This window comes from Larimichthys crocea, chromosome XI, assembly GCF_000972845.2.
Source record: "Larimichthys crocea isolate SSNF chromosome XI, L_crocea_2.0, whole genome shotgun sequence".
In the NCBI taxonomy this organism is placed as follows: domain Eukaryota; kingdom Metazoa; phylum Chordata; class Actinopteri; family Sciaenidae; genus Larimichthys; species Larimichthys crocea.
In genome coordinates, this window is record NC_040021.1 from 6,630,417 (window position 1) to 6,651,970 (window position 21,554).

Consider the following 21,554-nt stretch of genomic DNA (forward strand, 5'->3'; position numbering starts at 1 on the left):
AATCAATTCGGGTGCTAAATATAAAATAAAACACGACAGAAGTGACGTTTTATGACAAATAAGATCACATTTAAGCATCAGAAATGCTTTTTCTTGCAACTGCCAAATTGTGTTTACATGCTTTGAATGGAATGATATTAGAAAGCAAACAGCCCATTAGATTTGTCCTAATTCGGCTCTGCTCATTAAAACGTCTTGATTTAATTAAAGTCGATTATAATTCAAGTTTTTTTTTTTTTTTTTTTGGGGAGGAGATAGAGGAGGAGGTGGAGGTGGTGGAGGAGGAGGGTTGTTGGAGGGGGGGTTATTATAGTATTGTCCGCCCCTTAATCCGGTTGGCTCAGAGACTGCCCGCAGGCCAATTTGTAAGTGGTTTGCGGAGCTGCCAATCAAAGCAGACATCCTCTCCTCAGGCTGGTGGCTACGAAACATCTCAGTTGCTGTGTGGAGAGATTTGACGGAGGGACACTCCTGTACATGGACCATCACTGCGCTGCAATCCGCCGCCTGCCTGCTCACACCGACACACACACACACACGCACGCATGTAATGCCTCGGTGAAATCTGGAGCGTACACGGTGGAGAAAAGACGCATGTGAATATTTTAATTTTTTTTTTTTTTTTGCATGTCAGAAGAGGAGGAGGAACTAGTCGCCGGGGTCCGCGGCTGTTTGTCTTTTTCTTATCGCTTCTCTCACCTCCACCACCTCCACCTCCTCCTCCTCCTATGTCACTCTAATTAATCGGAGGCATGTGGAATCGCACCAGGATTAGGAATTGCTTCCCAATAGTGTGCCTGCTGTTGACGTTATGGACGGAGGTAAGAAGGCTTTTAAATATTATTTCTGAATAGAAAATAGAACAATTTAAAAAATCCAGCTCCGCTTGAATTAAAAAAATAAATAATAATAAATGTTTAAAATGACCAATGTCAAAAGTTGGTGGGCGTGGGCAGATGGATTTGCTCTCCGGCATCGCTATTCTCCTCACAATTTAATCGATTAATTGAATTACGTAGCCGTCAGTTAGTGGAGCATGTGATCATGTTACCATGACAAGATTGAAGTCTGAGGAATTGATACAGGGCTACTCTCCATTTTGGTTACAATGCTGAGCGCCCTGTGCGTTTCTTCTTCTTCTTTTTGTGTTGGTGTGTTGGAGGGTGTCTTAGGCCTGAACCAAGAAGTTGTAAGTTGCATTGCATCAATTGGCTGCTGCAGCGGTTAATTTGCTCTCATCTCAGAGCCTGTTCACGTGCTCCATGTGATGCAACAAATTATTTTGGCATATCCAACCAACGTGCATTAAAAAAATAAAAAAAGAATATATATTTTAAACAGAGTCAGGCACTGCTTGGACACTTGGTGCCATTTTTACGCACCGATTTGTGCAACACAAACCATACTGCAGCCTCTTCATATGGGCCTATATACATATATATACATGCAAATATATATATTTGATTAAATGTTGTTTCTAGGTGTCCCAGTCAACCGGCTATTTCGAGCTGCAGCTGATCTCCGTGGAGAATGTAAACGGCGAGTTGGCGGACGGGCAGTGCTGCGACGGCTCCAGGGGCTCCCAGGACCTGCGCTGCACTCGAGACGAGTGCGACACTTACTTCAAAATCTGCCTGAAGGAGTACCAGATGGAGGTCGCCACCACCGGCACCTGCACGTTCGGAGCTGGATCTACGCAAGTTCTCGGTGGAAATACGTTTTCTTTTAAGGGCGTCAAGAATAACCCGAATAAAATCGACGAAGCTGGCAAGATATTGATCCCCTTCCAGTTTGCCTGGCCGGTGAGTGTGATTGTTCTTGCTCCACTTACACCTTTGTCATCTGGAGACATCAAGCCCAGTTTATAATGTGGCCAGTTTTAATTTGAATTTATTGATTTTTATGTGAGCACATGCCTGATGGGACACATCATGACACCAATGATGAATGGTCTGGAGCCACTCTGCACACATCTAGAACAAAGGTTTTAGGGTCGTTCCAAAGTATGGCTGCAAGTAACTAAGTAGTTATTTTACTAGTTAATCATTTGGTATATAAATCATCAGCAGACTGTGGAAAATAACCATCACATCACAACATCTAACAAAAAAAAAAACACAATTTATGTCATTTAAGATCATAAAAGTAACAAAATATGCATTAAAGGACCTGGAGTTGTCCAAATTTGGTCATTTTTGCTTGGAAAAATTCAGTCAAGTAGTCACAGATGAAATTTCTTTTTGAGCAGATTCGTTGACTTGCAGCTCTAATTGCAACCAGAGCACACCTTTACAGTGGAGTAGAGTCTTTTTAAAGAAAGAAGTTGACATTTCTATCCAGACAAACTGCAGCTTAGTGGCTCACAGTGATGCAGGAATCGAACATAAATCATGAACAGTTTGATCGAGGTTTTGGGTCACATGTGTCTGCCTCTGCACCGTAGATAGACCTCATTAATCGTGGTTGGGGCGAGGGGGGGGGGGGGGGGGCTTCTTAGCAGCCTCCTGTCCTTATGAGAATTGACACACATCACGGCTAAACGATCGCATGCTTCACGAGGATCCGATTGCAGCTACATTGGTTCGCAGTGTCATCTGGGTCATCTTTTAAAGTTGTCCTGATATATGAGGGTTGGCTTTGTTCCAGTCCACCAGCTTGCACCTGCCAAGGCCATGATAGGCTAATTAGACTGCTTTGATATATAGACCCTGGAGGAGGTGGGAACTCTGATGTTTTCTCCTATGGAGAAAGGGTTCTAGCAGATCTGTTTTATATCCGAACGTGGCGTTTCGCTGATTCACAAGGAAGGTCGGGGGCAATTTCATCATAAAACAATCCATCAAATGAAGGCTTCTGCTTTGAGGAAGTTGTTTGCTGCAGTACTTCCAGTTTTGTCGGGTGAATATGGGAAATATGAGACGAAGTAATGTAGAAATAAACCGTCTGCAGGATAGGGAAGAGTCTACATCCATGAGGTATCTAACTTTTAACTGTAACTATTTTTATGCACGGCGACATTAAATATTAAAGTGCCGAATCTTCACAGCAGTCTGGTGTGATGTATGAGAATATGGTATTTTGGAGGTGCAGCCTGGTTGCATGTGTTGGATGGATGCTCCAATTAATTCCCTATTATAATGATGAATGAGTGACATTATGCTGCGTGGAGTGAAATATGTGTTCGGCTGAAGTGAGCGGCGCCTCCGGGCAGAGGTTCGCCGTGTAGTCCTGGCTGGTTTTGACACCTCTCTCCCTGTCCCGTCCCACCTCCTCCTCCCACCTCCACCACCACCACCTCCTCCTCCTCCTCCTCTCCTGCAGCAGCACCCCACAGCTTCCTCTCCTGCTGTGGGTGCCAGGTGGCCCCTGGTGGCCCCTCCAGGGCAATTAAGCTCGTCTGACTGCAGATGAGTGATAGCTGATGGATTAGGCACTGAATAAGGTGTGCATGCAGTAGAAAAAAAAGCATTAGTATTGTCGCACTGAACCAATTTTTTTTTTATGACCTTTTAGCTCGTGTTCCAGTCGAGTTTGAGTTTGCAAATTGCTTTAGACACCGTAATGTAGTGGTGTTTTTAGAAATGAAGCTTCATGTTTTATTCAAATTGTAGTTGCGGTGTTGTGGCATCCAAAGGAAGTAGACTGTAATATAAATGGTATGAAACGACTAGTCGAGCATTATTTTGATACCCTTTTTAATAATTTAAGTCATTATCGAAACAGTTCCACCTCTTCTCTTTATCTTATGTGAGAGTAATCTGAATATTTTTGGGTTGTTGGACTGTTGGTTGGACAAAACAAGACGTCTAAAGAGATCACGCAGGGCTTTGCTTATGAGAATTTGACATTTTTCACATCGTTTTATGCTCAATTAATCAAGAAAACAATCAGCAGAATGACAGTTAATGAAATAATCGTTAGCTGCAGCCCAGTTCAGATGGTCAACAGACGAATAATGTAATATATTTTTTTTAAATCACTGGTTCCATCCCCTTAAATATGAAATATTTTCATCTCTTATGATAATAAACTGAATGTCCAACTCATTAACTGATTAATCAAAGGAAAAAGAGTTTAATTCATCTCAATATGGACAAAATTCTGTTAAAACTTCCAGGTTTCCAAGCAGCGCTGTTCTCCTGAAAGCTTGGCACGTCTTCGTCGTCTTTTGTGCAGGAAGGCCTCACGTTTGATCCAGGTTTTTTTTGTCTTTGTGTATTTAATGATTTCAGGTTTTCCCGCAGCTGTTTATAGCAGAGGCGGTCCGCCTTACGTGAATTAACAGCCGTCGTTGATAACGTGTTTTTAGCTTCAGGGGGGGAAAATAGCAAAGGTGTGATTTCACACCGTAAAGGCTATATATTTAACGAGGGAGGCTGTTGTATAGACCACCAGGTGGGGAATTTGGGTTAGGGGCAACACTTCCCTCCTGGGATAATCAATTTTCTGGATTTCTCTTGATGCTGCACGTCTATAAAATGTCACACATCCAACATTCATTATCGCATAGAGTATAAACCACTCGTAGTCTCTTATTTGACTCATTGACTGACACCTCGAGGCAGAGGTGAAGAGGGCTATTCTGGTGTGTTGTCTTTCTGTTAAGTGGCCCGGGCTGATAACGGTGCACTATTCCAGTGCCAGATGTCACAACAAGCCTTCGGGGTCACTTGCTGTGGCGTTGTCGCTTTCCTCACTGAAGAAACAAAGATGCAGTGTACTATTGGCTGTGTCATCTGGCCAACTGCCCATTTTAAAGCCCCATGGAAACCAACGAGGGCTGGACTCTTCTGTCATCCTGAACCCAGCATCTGAAATATTGCATCTTATTCTCATTAAATGTGAACAGACTAAGCTGCATGGGTCTTCTTCTGGGCTACTTAAATACAGATTGTTGTCCACATTGCATGTTATCATGGCTGTGTAGGTGTGTAAGTTAGTCAGGCTGGAAGTTGGAGAGACATAAAGTTGCGTATTATCACTAAAAATGTCCAAAGAGATTTTTCAAATCGACTTTGAAATCCTGAGTTGTAACAACCTCTGATGCCTTTTTTTTTATTTCTGAATTGGCATTTTTCAAAAAGCTTTTGACAATTTCCGGGAAACGGCTGAGACAGACGCATCACAGCATCTTCTCTTCTCTCCTTCTCAGCCTCAGTTATCATCACACCAGCTTGACGTTGTCGCCAATGGCCGATTTTACTCAGATTGCATGATGCTTATCCTTTCTTTGGAAAGTCTTACAGTGATTCCTCCAGCTCTCTAGCTTGTCTTGCCAGCGTGCCTCCACTGATGATGCTGCCACCTCCTGAGCTCAGCCTACACTCAGTGTTTCCCTGCAGGTTTCAATTTACAGGAAAAGCACACTGCTTCTGTTTTCACTTGTGTGTTTTTAAGTCTTTTTTTTTTTAGGGTGTCAGTGTATTTATAATGATTTGAAGCAGAGGGAATTAGTTTTGCAGTGAAAGCAGTTAGTTAAGCATTTAAGGGTTTGCTGATTAAACAAACGTCTTTGCTATAATTGCATTTTTTTTTTTTTTTTCCCCTTTTTCTTTTTTTTTTTTTTTTTCTGAGAATGACATGAGACGATGAATTCGACTCAGGAGTCAGGATGTGGTTGGACCCTGGTTTAGCAGAGAGACCGGAAATGAGGAGAAAAAGGTGCCCTGGCTCACTTTAAGAGTCTAGAGCTGTGCTAGCAGGTCTATGAGGCTGTACTTGGGCACAACTTTGCATTTACAAACCCAATACTAACATGCAAATGTTTATCAGTTATGCTCATCATCTTTAATTTAGCATGTTTGTATTTTAACATTTGCTTACTAAGACTTAAAACAGTGAAGATTAGGCAAAAAAAAAAAAGTGTGCCAGCACCTCTAAAGCTCTTTTTTTTTTTTTATTACATTTGTACATATCCTGTTAGTTCGGCTTCTACATAAACAGAAATATAAACACAACTTGTGGTTTTTAGAAAGACGTAAGCCGTGTAGTGCTGTTGACAACCGGTTGCCTAGCAACGTGATTGACAACAAGAGTGCAGCCAGTTTGTTCGTCAAGAAATCGTTGGAGCGCGTAACTCGCTCTAAAACCACAAAATGTTTTTTTTTTTTATCTATCTATCTATCGCTTCACACTTAAAGCATAGAACATGAGACTGGTTATCAGTTTTCTTATCTAACTGTGTGAAATATAGAAAATTGGATCGTGTCAGTACTATGTGGGCCATACTGTACCTCCTATGGAATTAACATTAACGTCGTCCAGCAGTCAGCTGACAGAGTTAGGACCTTGTTTGGCCTGATTGAGTTTCCATTTTGTTGTGCTGTGTGAGCACTTTAGGAGAGAGCTGGGGGGGGAGGGAGGTACGTCTTACTTCCATTTGATCACTAATGAAATTGCCGGTGAAATTTCTCTCTCTCTCTCTCTCTCTCACCCCGTCCCCCCTCCAGCTACATCAGCCGGACGTCCGTTTGATGTGAGCCTGTCTGTAACCGTATCCGCTCTGAACTCGGATATGTATCCGACCTCCCTCAGCTAGTAAATACTGTAGATGTGTGTAGTATGCCAGACCTGTAGTTGATCTGCAACAGCCACCAATCTCATCAGGAAACTTAGACGTCTATATTCCTGTAAAAATAACACCCAGCCTCTGGAGTGTATCAATGATCAAGGGATGAAGTGTGTGCGCACCAAGTTGGTTTGTTTGGTCTGCTGCTCATGCGCTCCCTCGGTGTGCTGTCAGTCTCGCTGGGGTTGATCGTCTCAAAACGTAAAAGGCAATTGTCGATGTCATTCACATGTAAGCGATGTGCATCCGCACTGATCTGCTGAACATTTTTCTTGGAACAAATCCCAATTTATTTGAATTGCTTTTGGCTTGTTGCTTCAGCCATGCTACGTTAACATGCGTAAACGGTTGTATGAAAAGGAAAAGACGTGCAGAACAATGCTTGACATCAGCCCAAAAAAAGCAGGAGAGCAAGACTAAATCAAGTACGAATACTTGACTGACTTGTCAGTCAAGGTCAGACTTCTTCCAACTTCTACAAAAGTTTTCAGAGCTGTTTGTTTGTGCATTTATGCACTTAAAAAATGGAAGATATCAGCCGACAGTGCCTTACTCCATTCTGTCATTATTTACATTTCAGTCTTCTCGAAACAAACTAGTTCTTAGGATCTGTTTGACGAAGTCTCAAGGCAAAAGCGGTCTTAAAAAGAGCCAGATTTGAAGGGGGAGCTAAAAGCTTGCCATCATAATCATCAATCAGTCAGTCATCATAAGCCTCATCCAGACGACATCACACCCCCTCCCTGATTTCTGGTCTCGGTCTTACCTCCAAAACATTCACATTGTAACGCCGGTGTCATGGTTTCAAAAAGCAAATCTGACATTCAGTCAAAATTTAAATCTGAAATGTCACTCTTTGGCTTATTGTCCATCACAAATTCAGAAGTTCTTAGTTCCTTTATAAATATTGGGTGTCCAAAATACTGTAGAACAGGTGAACATTTGTAGCTTTATGTTAAAAATGTACCACTGCCACCAGCACCGTGTTCTGTTTTCGTGGTCATACTTATAGCAGTAAATCCATATTCTGGGCCAATATTAAAATGTTTCATAGCTACAGTATATTTACCCATAGGAAATTTTACTCACATTTGAAATCTTCACAAATACCTTTTATACATTATTTTGCACAAAAACAAAGATTAGCATGCGGTTTATCTGAAGCTGCCATCCAAACAATGTGAAAACTTCACAGCTATAGAGAAGTTAACCAAAATTAACATACAGGAAACAAAAAGCAACATTCATAACCCACAAAACAACAATAATATTAATAATAAATGGTCCCATGACATTTATTTAAAAAATCTAAACATTGATTAAAATTTGATACAAAAAAACATATGGCAGAGTAAAAAGTGTCTGTTGTTGTTTCTGGTCGTCTCCCATACTAACACTCGCAGTTCACGCTGATGAGTAAAGATCTGAGTTCATGGCTGGGACACTAAGTAATATGAAGCACTGCAGTGTATCTGTTAGAAGTAGGACAGAGGCTTTAGCAGCAGCTCATTCAAACACTTTGACTCTGTACCTGGGCTGTGGTCGTTCACCCACGCCCTCTCTCTCCCCCTCTCTGCCTCAGACCACAGTCGGCTATATTTTTGATGCACTCACAGGACCAAAGTCTAACGCAGGCTGCCATGGTTAGCCACACCTGATGCGGAGCTTGTCAGAGCTGTTGCTAGGAGACCGCTTCATAGGCCTCTAGTAAACAATTATCTTCCTCCTTTCTGTGGCTTCCACTCCCCCCCTCATTCTTCCTCTTCTGGTCCCAGGGCTGCTGCATGGAAAGCCACTTACACTGAGTCTCACCTGTGATTCAGCTCAGGGCTGTATTGATTATGCAATTAACAAGACAGAAGGACGTTTTTAAAGACCTCCCTTATTGTGTAGGTGCTACTTTAGAGTTTTATATGTCTTGGTTGTAGTTAGACATGCACAAAAGAGTTGAGTGTACAGTTTCACCACCTGCTGCAAAGAAGGTTTGTTGTAGAATAAGTTCCAGTTTTCTTTAGCTTATTCTTAACACCAGACAATACGTTTAAACAAATCTTTGTCAGGCGGCAAATCTGTCTGCCGGTTATCAGTTAGGTTTAGGGTGAGCATGTCTTAAAGAGACATTTGTTTGGTCCTTAATAATCTTTTTACGGTGTGTTTTAGTGTGAGAATTCCTGACATCACCAACTGGATGATTTTGCCCACTCGTCCTCAAGAGAGCAAGAAACACGTCTTTTCCAATAGAACGCTCCTGTTTGTGATTTATTTATTATTATTTAATACTCACAACATCTGACTAGGCTTCATGTTTCTCTGATTTCATATTCAACTCAAACATTTAATCCTAACCTGACATTTATGTTGTTCAAACTCGACGGTCAGAGAATCAACATGCACAGGAGAGCAGAGGATTTATTCAACAGAGTGTTATGCTCTTTCGTGCAAGCATCAATAATTAAGAGTGATTTTAAACTGTGAGCTTCTCATGTTGACCAGTGTGTATATTTGTTCTTCTCACTCTTTCACCTTCACTATCTTTAACCCCACGCCCTGATCTCTTCCCGGTAAGCCTCCCCCCCCTCCTCTCTCTCAGACACTGCACATTTTGTGTCTTACAAATCTTATGTACTGTTGCCTGTCGTCAGAGTTTACAAGCCTGACAGACATCTGTGTTGTCGGGTTGCTCGTCAACAAAGATGCAGTGTAGTATTGACTGTGTGATCTGGACAGCTGCCCTGTGGAAACCCGTGTGCGCTGAACTCCATCTGACCATCTGACTCTGACTACATTCTTAATATTAAATGGATCTGTGTTATGGTGTCGGGGAGGAGGCGGTGGGGATTTCCTCTGAGGGCACTTTGTTTTGTTCATTCTCTAATTTCACACAAGGTACAGTGTGTACGAGTGCCTCGTTTTTGGGTCCGTAAATAAAAGGTAGTTTTCCTACTCGGTGTCTCAGGAAGAACACGATGTTTTAACTCAGCGTTTGTCCGTTAATGTTGGACATGAGTTCAGACAAGAATCTGGCACTTAACCTCCACTTAAATCCTTCATAACTTCAAGTTTTGACTTTCCTTGAAGCTGATGGATCGGCTGTTTCTGTGACTTTCCACTAATTTTGGACATTTTTTTTGGCCTGTGCCAAAATGCACCAGTTTCCCTCTGGTCCTGTCCTCCTTACCTAGTTAACTTGCAAAGCAGCCAGGCCAAACTTTATCCAGAAGTTCACTTTTATCGACAGCCTTCCTGAGGTTAGTTCAAACAAAGTCAACCTTTGCAGATACGGGATTTCGTACTCTCTCGTTATCTTACCTTTCTTTCATAATGATTGATTCGCATCCTGTAGCCACAGCGTATGGAAATACTCTTATTATTCTTGTTCAGGTTGGCGCCTCACTGCAAGCCACAGTTAAAGCAAACCACTGCACTGCGTATAGCCCGACATGTCAGGTGGCTTCATTGGCTTTGAATGCGTAAACCAAAATTCAAATTGGTCATGTGAAAACAATGTGCTGTGTCATTTTTCCGTCATAAACATGGTATGTTTGAATCATTTCACTAAATTACTGGCTATAGTAGTTCAGATTATTGATGCTGTCGATTGTTGTCGCTCTGTATGGATGCACAATGTGGCGACCTAGCGTGATCTGTATCTTTAATGGGATTGCACGAACCCCTTTGTTATGATCGTGCAGGTATTCCTACGGGTGCAGGCTTAAGGCCTGAGTAATGTCTCATGGGTCTGAACTCGTGACACGGGAAGCCCCACAGTTTGTTTATGTCTGCAGTATCTGAGGCCAAAATGCTGTTGTGTTTTTTAAATCAGGCTGATACTGTACCTGTAACTATAGCTGTACCATCTGTCTTTGCCTACACTGTATGTACAGAGTCCTTTGGTTTTAAATAGTTGGTTAGTCATCACAATGTTTCGCCTTCTACAACTGGACCTTAATCATACCGTAGACATCCAATGACCATAACATTTTCACACATTTTCAGCTTTCTCCCATTTAACTTGTATCCCTCCTGCTAGTTCAAACGATCAATAAAAAGTAGTGGTTGAAACTTTGTGAGTCTGTTTAAGGGCCAGCGTTGTACAATTGTTATTTCCCCAGAAACAAGAGCAGAATTTCTGTCTTTCTTATTAACAACATGTTGGCAGCATAGTAGCATCAGGCAAAACTACAGATGTAGATTGAGAAGTACAAATCTCCAAAGGCACTGCTGTAGATTTTACTTGTCAATCAATAAATCAACACCACAGACGGGAAGACTGGAAGCCTCGACAACATGATTTCAATTCCACATGCTGCGGTTTGGCGTCAAAGCACATCAGAAAATTGCTTGATTGAATTTAACCAGCATATTATCTAACATAGTAAAAATGATGAAATAGAGAGCAGCCAATCCCCTTTAGCCGCTTAATTAACAGCTATTGGGTCCACAAAAAAAAAAGTAATACACCACCAGCACAATGACAATACAGCACAACACCTACAATCATGTCCACTTTTCTCACCATTTCCTCACGTCCCACTGACTCTGAAATGGGAAAAATGAGTCATTTATTGGAGGCTAAAACTGATCTTCCAGCTCAAAGTATTGCACGAGGCAGGCTGCTCGTGTGCCGCTGTCAACACATGTTGTAAAACCATCAGCTGCACGACAGATGTGTACATTGTATGTGTGTATTTCCGTTCCGTGTCTCTGCATCGATTCCTCTGTTTGAATACACTGTACGTGCATGTTGCTGTAGCCCACTGCGTCCCCTGCCTCTTGTTAAATGAATGGTGTGCAGGTGCTCGAGGCTCCTTGTGGGGGTAATTAAAGCATGTCATTACATGGGCAGTTAAATTGTCACTGTACTGTTGAACCTGTTTGAAATGATAATGGCGCTCGGCTGGAGGCGGTGCTGTATTGCTCTCCAGTCAGGCGCCCTGTTGCTTTGGATCAGGAATTAGCCGGTTAATGTTTCTGAGGCATGTCGATTGCTGCAGTAGCTCTTAGACTTAAGGCAAATTAACACCCGAGGAAGTGTAATATTCACAGGAAATGTTTGAAACCTTTTAAGTTCGGCACACATGATGATGAAAATGGGACAAGAGCCTGAAAGATGTTGTGGCACAGTTAGAATATGATTGCCAGCCTTGTTAGTATGATTCAGAAAGGAGTATAAACCTCTGTATTTTGATACAAGAGCAACCCGTCCCTGATTGAGGCATGAAAGGTAGCCATGTAGGGATGCAACTAATGATTATTTACAATACAAATTATTTTGTTGATCATTTTCTTGATTGATTTTAGTCGTTTGGTCCACAACCCAAAAGATATTCCCTGACTGCCACAGAGAACCAGAAACCAGAAATTGAACATTTTGTTTTTGAATGACTCAAAACGATTAATTGATTATCAAAATAGTTGGTCAATAATTTAATAATCGACTAATCGTTGTACCTGAAACACTGGTGTGGTGCTAGTTTGTTTTTGAGTATGTGCTCATCAATAAATGACTAGATAGATATACTCTGGCATATCTGTGGCTTGCATGTGATGTCATGTAGCTTTTCTATGCAAATGCGTGCATGTGTTGGTGTTTGTTTTACGTGTTGCATAGTCTTGGATCATGCTGGTTAATTAGCACCAGGAGGGGAGGGGTTTGTTGTATTGGAAGTGCATGGGTAATGACCCTGTTGGCATAGTAGCAGCATGCTCAATGGGCCATGCGTGTGTGTGCACAGCCGGTATACACCAGCCAGCCAAATGCCTTGCCTTCAGTACGACATCTCTTGGCACACGACTCTGGCAAGCAACTTGTGTGCAGAACTCACAGGCCCCCCCACCTCTCTACCCAGCAGAGATATGACTGGTATACAGTATGTAACCTGCTTTCTCAACCACTTGTAGTTGTAGTACTGTAAATGAATATTGTCTTGTAGCGCCATGAGTCATTGGTCAGTGAGTTTTGTGATGCTGTTACAGGTTGAAGATTCCCTTGCACAGTGTTTTTTGAGTTTTGATGCACTTACAGCAGTTGCAGGCTATGACTGGTTTCTGTTTGGGACAAGCACACCAGTTGTAGTCCCACTGTAGAACTAAAAACATTAGTTGACATGAAATAAATTGTCATTTAATCAAGCAAAAACTTCCAAACATTCAGTAGTTCAAACCTTTCCAATGTAAAGATTTGCTGCCTCCTCGTTACATATTTTTCAAATTTGCTCCAGGATAAACCCGTAGAGATGTATTGTCTTGGTCAAGGACATCCCACATTATTACAAACTGACTTTTGGGTTTTGGACTGTTTGTTGAAGATTTCACATTTTAAAGATTAAATGGTCAATAAAAAAAGTAATATAGAGAGTAACTAATTAAGGCCTGTCCCCCTGCAAGGGCTGTCCCCCTGCAAGGGCATCATCTTGCTGTAAAGTGTGTTAATAAGGGAGGTTGCCTCTATAATGGGGTGCTAGATGTTTGGATGGGTCTTTTGGATAAAGTCCAAGGATGCAATCCCAATGCTTTTGCATTTGTCGTTTGTGGCACAAATGGAAGTAAATGGTCAGAAATGGTTCCAACTTTCAGACTGACGTCAGATCTATGAAGAAGACTAAATGATTTTATGAGTTATGCATTTTAGTGAAGTGAGTGGAAGCTGGTTCAGATCACATCTACTTCTTCAACTCGATCACCCTTGATTGGAAGAAGTTGCTCCCCTTGACCTCCAAATAAACCCTGACAAGCTCCTCTCCAGAGGTTGTCTTCACTTTGACATTTCAGTCTGTTCGGTGTCATGCGTTAATGACTCTCAGTATCATTAGAAGTTAATGACACTAAATTATTTTGTCCAGTTAGTCTTAATGACTAATTAGAATAAGATGCAACCGAACATTTCAGTTGATTTGCATAATTCTATAGGACCATTTTTCATTCTAATATTCCTCATATCGAGACAGCTATTATCTATTAATGCTCATTAAGAGTGACAGAGTGCCCTTTATTCATTCATATAGTTACCAGTAATTCCAATGATCAGTGGCTGAAGAAGGTATGCATCACATCACACCACACTCCCTGTTCAGCAGAGATGACGTAGTTCGATGCCCTTGCTGGAATAAAGTAAACTCAGCCCTAGTAAAACCAAAAGCTGGGATTGACATCACAGATTAATGAAGATTACACGCAGTGATTACTGGCAGCGGGATGAATCGTGATGACCTCATGTCCCATCAGAAGGCAATAAATCAGGAGATGTCAGAGGAACTCCCCGTGGAGGAGTTGGGAACAGGGAGGTGGACATTCAGGTCACCTCTCAATGACATGGGAACAGAAATAGCTCAAGGTTACTTGCAGTGTTTTTTCTTTCTTTTTTATAGGGCGTACACATCTGTGGGTTTTAGGTATTGCACAAAAGTCATAAAAAAAAAAACAGCTCCTGGGAATAATCCCTAAAGCTCAAACAATATTTGAGGTCCCGACTTTCCCCAAGAGGCACAAATGAGTCAATCAAACCTCACATCTACAATGCAGGCGCGCCCCTCCATTGGTACCGAATTGTTTGCAGACTGGGATCTTGCATGGGATTACACACCAGGCCTGGATCTCACATTCTTAGTATTCTTCAAATGCAAACATGCACATCGCCCCACATGCAGAGGGCTGACCCTTCTTTTGAAAAAGAAGCGTGGAGATCCCATGCTTAGTGACCCCATCCTGCCCCGGCTTCCACTTCCCAGTGCCACCGCTCTGTTCCCTGTCTCTTCTTATTTCAATGGCCACCTTCTACTCACCCATCCACCCCTTATCTAGCGTGGGAAACTACACCTGTGGATTTCCACAGACATCACCCCCCACATTTCATGCCATTGCCAATAATGGTAATGACCCAAAGGACTACCTGGATTCACTGAGAAGATGAGGTTCCTTTTTAGCAAACACAGACTCACTTTAGTGCATGACTCATAAACATCCATTTTTGTTTTCACCATGCCCCCCTACTAGTCTTGAAAACTAGGATTTTTCTGAGTAAATCCTCTAATCCATTAGGGGAAGGGTTGGGTAGGGTTTTGGAGATTTGACTGACAGAGGATTCGTGGTTTCGGATGAAGTATTTCCCACTGTCAGATGTAGCTGACGTGTGTTTTCAGTTGATCTAAAACAAGCAGGTTAATGATTTTCTGGGTTGTAACAGTTGGATAGAAGATAAGGACACATGCGAGAACCACTGGCAGCTTTTTTTTTTTTTTGACTTCACCCACACAACTGTCCTACCCGGGCTCAGTAGCACACATGCTGACACTAATTGTCCTCGTGCTGACTGTGTCTCTTCATGGACAATGGTTTTGATTGGGATGGGGGTGAGTTATGGTGTTGGGACAAGGGTCTTTGTTCAGTAGCCTTTCCCCCTTCCCTCCCCCACTTCTCCCCTTTATCCCCCTGCCCATCCATCTATCTTGTTCCAACCATTTGGGCAGCTGTCACTTAATCCAGCTAATCACAGACTGGGATGGTCTGTGGGAAACCAGACTAGTCAGTGGCTTTGCTCAACGCCAACACACAGGCTCATAGAACTATTTATCCAAACATTTACAACATGTACGTGTGCAAGCAAGCCTGGATTTTCGGTAAACCCAAAGGTGTAGGTCACAATATGGACACCTGTTCGTTCATTGATCTCATGAGTCTGCCTCATGACGAGATTTGTCTTCAACACTTCTCTCATGAGGCAGGCAGGCATCCCCGCAAGATCTCCTGTCACTAATGCATGCGTTGCCACTCATAGTTCCTCTTGTATGCATTGGCATATGCACACACCCACCCACATGCTCAGACTGGGGCAGCTAGCCCACCCTTTTGTGCTGGGGGGAGGGGGAATGGGTGGAAAGGTCAGAAGCCGAGCTACATGTCGTGGGATGATCCACGTTCATGTCAAATAATCCATCTTTGAGGCCGCATCTGTTGTGCGTCTGAGGTTGGACGGGTTGGCAGAGCTTCCAGCAACAGCCAACGCGAGTGTCGCCCTTCGCCAAAACCCCCAGACTCAGACTACAGACTACAGCTATTCTTCTCAACCACCACCTCCCCTACCCAAGCCTACATTTGGTCTCTCATGTCTTACCGGTAGCTACAGTCTCTCACAGCTGTACCCGCCGTGCCCAAACTCTGACCCAAGCCCTTTAGCTCACCCCTGTCCCGTCATCTTCTATCCCCTTCTCTTGTCACCCGTGGTCTTCCACAATAACACTCCCCTCCCCTTCCTCCCGCCACCACCCACGGCCAGACAAGCCTACTTAATCCCACAGCCCAGCAGCAACCAGCCTACCAGCTTGTTGGTCCCCCAGATCAACAACACAGACTGACACACACACACATTTTCCAATCCCCCTCCCTGTGATTTCTCATACCCGCTTCATTAAAGCAACCACAGGTCTCTCAAATACTTGCCTTATGCTTTTCTGTACCCCTCCCATCCCTCCTTCACCCCTCGGCCAATGTCCTATCAATGACATTATAGTAGAGGTCACAGCAATCACACTGTGGCTACTACAACTGGTGGTGACGTAATGAGTGTTATTTAGGTCAGCTGGTTGCCTAGCAGTGTGCCCTGCAGCACACCAGCTAGATTACTTCTGTGATGCTGGTTAGCTTGGTTAGTTTCCATCTGTGTGCGTGTGTGCTCATGTTTACTCAAACCAGTGTCAGCTGTGCAGAATGCTCAGGTCACTGCGAAAGACTGTCACTGTCACATTTTGCATGTACACATATACACAAAACGTGTGCCTACATTGACAAAAGTAGTATTTTCTGTATAATCAAATAGTGTTTTTTTGTTTTGTGCTGAAGCAGAATTATGTGATTTCGGGGGATCTCTGTTGCAACTTTAGCCACTTTAAAAGAATTTTTTTAGTCCACAATAAGTCAGAAAATGGTGAAAAATAGCACACACATCTTCATCAATTAAAACCTTTTTTTAAACAGAATAAAACAAATCACATTAGAGGAACAAAATGTTAGGAAGTCGAGTTGATAAACGCCTTCAAGTTGTTGCTGATTAATTTTATTTATCAACTAATCATTTTAACACAGGTTCATTTCTAAATGCACCGTACTGTTATAGTGGCTGTAAAGCATAACTTGGTGTAAAACAAGATAATCCCCTTAGCTGCTGATTTACCTCACTGTCTGACAACCAAGGACAAAGCCAGGCAGGGTTCGTCTTGTACAGCTAATATTGGCAAAGTGACCTTCTTAATGGACATCATACCTGCTGAGGCCTGAAAACATGACAGAAAACACACACTTTTATTGTTTTCTATATCGATTGTATCAGCTTTGAGAAAGGTTGGACAGTAAACCATGACGTCTGGGTTAAAATCTGGAGAACTGCAGCCAAGCACAGCATCTTGTCATTGTTGGTGCATTTACCCAACTGCTAACATTTATGGCAAGCTATGATTAATTGGTGCATGTCAGAGATTCATCTCCTGAATGCTTACCTATTTGATTCTCCTAAACAACAACAGCAGATGGATTAGTGTGTGGACTTTTCTGTCTGGACTGAAATTGGCAATTAAACTGTTTAGTTGAAGTATTTTTTTGAATGTGTAATGATGACAACCTTGTCAGATCTTTCATTTATTATATTCCTAACAATGTTTTAGTTACATTTTAAATATTCAGCCTTAGCCCAGCCTTAAATCTAGTTAACAAATCCTGTTCGATCTCAGTAATGATCTCATTTTACCGCCAGATGAGTATAACAAGCTAGTGTTGTGATTCAGCAAAATGGAAACCTGAACCTTCTTGCACGCCTTTCAGTTAACATGCACCTTCAGTGCAAAGCAGTATCTTTTTATGTATCGGTTTCCTTTTCCTCAGTTGAACTCCACGACGCATCTCAACGCCAGTAGCTCCCACGCCTTTTTGTTGCCGGGATTTTTGTATCATAGTCGCAAAGCTGCACTGATGAGCCAGCAGGAGTACATGCAGGTTCATGCAATCACATTGCATACAACGCCAGAGGAAAGCTGGTACAGCCCAGGCTTGCATCCCTCGCTCTCCTCATCTCAGTCCCTGCAGCTTCTCTTGGCTCCTTCCCACAGTTGTACTTAATGTACCTTGCTCTCTTATCTCTGAATCATCGGGTTTCGGTGGCAGGTAACTCAAGCGCACCTTTAGGGAAGGCAGCCATACGAGACTCCGTAGTAGCAATGAAATTGATTTTTGCATCATATGTTTGTGTCTGTGTGTGAGTGGATGCTTGAAGAAGAGCAGCATGACTATAGCTAAAATTATCATCTACATTATTCTGTCTATCTTATGAACTCATTGTGATTGTTAACATTTTCTCCACAGTGAATCTGAATTTAGGAGCAAAATAACAGTCTCTGGTAAAGTTGTATCAGATTTTCATTCGTGTTTAATCCACCATGTTGAACCTCCATGTTTTTACAGTAGACCACAGTGGACAAACTAATTACTGACTCTAGATCTGAAGTGTTTCTACCTTTTTTTTAAAGAGGGTGACTGGATGAGAGGTATTTTGTCCAAATTTCACCTGACGTATTGATTTCTTTTTTCTTTTCTCTCCAGCGGACATACACGTTGCTTGTAGAGGCCTGGGACTGGGACAACACCACACGCAATAGTAAGTCTAAACTTTAATTTCTTTTGAACTGTTTGTCATGACATAAAAATTCTGAGGAAGGTTTTTATGGACCTAGAAATCTGAAATATTAAGTTGAACCCATCTTTAAAACTGTTAATGTGTATTCATGTTTGATGCTGAATATGGAAACTTTATTGATTTCTTCTTTCACACCATAGGTGTTGAATGCATGTACTGTACATTGTAGCTCCCCCAGGACGCTTCATATAGACTATAAACCTTGGTTCTTCTCAGCTATGTTGGCGTTGGCGGTCAGTTCTGACCAGCTGTATCCTGTTTTCCTTTAGTTATGTCCGCTGTGTGGACTCCTGTACGGCCCCCTTTTTCCCGTCTGAGCAGTAGCCCAGTCTGGGAGGAAGAGGACCCATTGAGGACTATAATGTCTGCATGTGTGGATGTAGCTTTGATCTGTGAGACGGTGGCATTTTTCACGAGTCTTTAATACATTTCTGTGCATTGAAGCCTGCACATGAATGCATTTATGTCCCGGACCATACCGTCCTCTCCAGTCTAAACTTGCTCCTTATTTATATGAGGTCATTACATCCTGTTTTGTCCATAAGATCAAACACACTTCCACTTGTGAATGCGGACAATGGAGAAGAAATAGATTTTGACCTCACAGCGCTTTGATTAGACTGTGTCTGTTTCTGCGTTTTGGCCTCCACTAATTGTGTGTGTTTACAGTAATTAGTCGTGTTTTTTCTGATGGATGCAAGGCCTAAATGCTTCTTGAGAAACCGTCCAATTGATTTTCTGCCAGCTACTCGTACTTGAGTCTCAGCCAAGTTGCTTTAAAGTAGCAAAAGATGCAAGACTTAAACACATTTTCATCCATTCCACTTCCAGATTCTTTCATTTCACTGAGGTAAGAGCGAGGAACGTCCAGTTTTTTTCCCCAAATGTAGAAATAATTTGATGGAACAGAAGGCAGGTTTGATTCATGCTTGAAAGCGGCTCTGAGGCTGCCGTTGGGTCACAGACATCAGCTGACTTCAAACTTAATGTCACGGGTTCACCAAACACAAACGTCTGGAACAAATGCTCCTTTCAACCTCTGCGGAAGATCATAAGGGACTCTGCTCATAATGGTGATCCTTTGGAAGGTCACAGAGAGTTGCAGCAGTGATAGTAGCTTTTGTCTGGCAAGTGGGCCTGACCACTCACACTTTATTATGTTTATTTTTAATCTAATATGTTGTATTATGTAATGTACATGCATTGCTCCACTCTTTTGTTACCAGAGGAAATCTTGCTGTGTTTGTCTCAGCAAGATTTTCTAACGGGTTAACGAGGTTAAAGTCCGAAGGCATTATCATGTTCAGTCAAGACCTGCTGAACCACATCAATGCTACTGACTAGACCTCGGAGCTGTGATGTATGATCTCATCCACCGGATCGGTATTTGGGCGCGTACTGATCTTGTCAAAACGAGATACAGATCTGCATTAATTACACCAACTTCATCAATGTCAGTATAATATTAAGCGTTCTATCAGTTATATTCATCATGGCAATCTCTGCCCTTGTGTTAATTATTAAATTATTATGACACCTTTTGGTTTTTGATTAGAAGTTCGTATTTGGAGATTCGATGAGTCTTTATCAGGAGAGGAAAAAGTCGACTTTGATTGCAGAGTGTTGGTTTTAGTTGTACGGGTTCAGTCTGAGCTACTGTTTGGTGATCAAGCTCATGTTGGGCTGAGGATGAAACTTAACTCCAGGCATGGCATTTTATTTCATAGTTACAACAACCTCGCTGAACTGAAGACTGGACGTGCACCAGTTTCCTCCAGTTAGACTCAGACAAAACAGGAACCTGCACGCTCACGTTCTGCCACATCTGGAACAAAACAGGAACCTGCACGCTCACGTTCTGCCACATCTGGATTTTTTAAAATATTATTATTGTCAAAAATCTGCATGGGATTTTGGAATTTGAAACCATTTGACGACATCCTGAATGATCGGCCCTAAACTTTAGGGTGGAAGGTGTAGAGGTGTAGGTAGACATGGAGGTGGATCAGATTGTTTCATGTTCCATCACATATCTATTTTCATTGTTACCTCTAAACAAATTTTCTCATTTGACTGTGATGGTTTTGATTCTTTGTTTGATTCTGTCCTTTTTTTATGATCCTCAGTTAATTGAAATAATTGAGAAATGCACATTCATTTTCTCAATTTCAAAGTAAAAAAATCGGATATGTAAATTGAAACGGCAATAAACCGTTGAGTTGATCTTTTGTGCACCAAAATAGATGTTTGAAATAAATACATGACAGCGTACATCTGAGTCAGCACCAGCCTCATGTCTGGTCCTACGTAAGAGCCCACCAGTGTGTTGGTCGGTCAGTGAGATTCCTCTCCTCCAGCGTCATGTCCTCCAGTGTGCCTCTCTTCCCTTCCCCCTGTGTCCTCAGGAAAGGCAGCCGGCTGTTTTCCTTGTGTTTATCGAGCAGGAAGTGGAGTGGACTGGGCGGCCCGGGCTCAGTGTTTAGACACCGAGGTAGCAGAGCCCGGCTTGGGCCCGGAGCCCATTGTTCTCTATCTGGCAACTACCGGGGGTTATTTCTGTTATTGTTGCTTAATTCTTCTGACATTGTGTCAGTCCCCAGCAGAGGAAGGTGTGTGTGTGTGTGTGCGTGTGCGTGTGTGTGTGTTTTTTGTCTTCAAAATCTCTGTGGTGCATTGCAGCCCAGCGCCATGGAGCAAAGGAAATCACAGACCCCCTTATTTCCATAGAGATTGTTTGCCGGTTTCGATCCCACTGTGATAAAGATTGCTTTCTTTCTGGAAGCTGGCGCTGCAGCGAGCCCGGCAGAGGCAAACAATGTTTAATGTGAGCGTTGATGTGCTGGAGGCTAAATGGTAGCAACCTCCCGACATGACAATGCACATACAGAGGAGCTGGTGATGTGTGCTGTCCCAAGAAAATGGATCAATTTGGAGACAATGAATTTCAATTGCATACTTAAAATTCAGTGGGTACTTTCCACACACACACACACACACACACACACACACACACACAATGTGATATCAAAGCGTCTGTCTGCTGAAATACACTGCTTCATCTTGTGAGGGAGTGACTTTACATCAGAATAAAGGAGACTCCACATCATTGTCCGATTCAAGATGAAATATTTTTATCCCCTTACTAAATGAAGTCCGTCTGTTTGACTGTTTCCAACCTTTTTTAGGGGAGAGTTGACAAACCGCAGTTGTGTGGACTCGTTACATTTAGCTGAATGTTAAAGAAAATCAAAATCAGTTTAACATTTTTTTGATCAATTTAGTAAATAGACAACGACTCCAAGCTAAATT

General features: G+C 42.3%; 1 protein-coding gene across 2 annotated transcripts in view; it reads left to right on the forward strand.

Annotated features, from left to right (window-relative positions):
- The first annotated feature begins 283 nt into the window (after positions 1 to 283).
- The window catches only part of jag2b (jagged canonical Notch ligand 2b), a 42,469-nt gene continuing 21,198 nt past the window's right edge, over positions 284 to 21,554 (forward strand). The window contains exons 1-3 of one of the 2 annotated variants that reach the window (XM_027284197.1): positions 284 to 821; positions 1,482 to 1,802; positions 18,152 to 18,206. In XM_027284197.1, coding sequence (XP_027139998.1) covers positions 753 to 821; positions 1,482 to 1,802; positions 18,152 to 18,206 — 445 coding nt within the window. In that variant the 5' untranslated portion in view covers positions 284 to 752. The remainder of the gene's footprint in view (positions 822 to 1,481; positions 1,803 to 18,151; positions 18,207 to 21,554) is intronic. The other variant, XM_027284198.1, reaches the window with a different exon arrangement.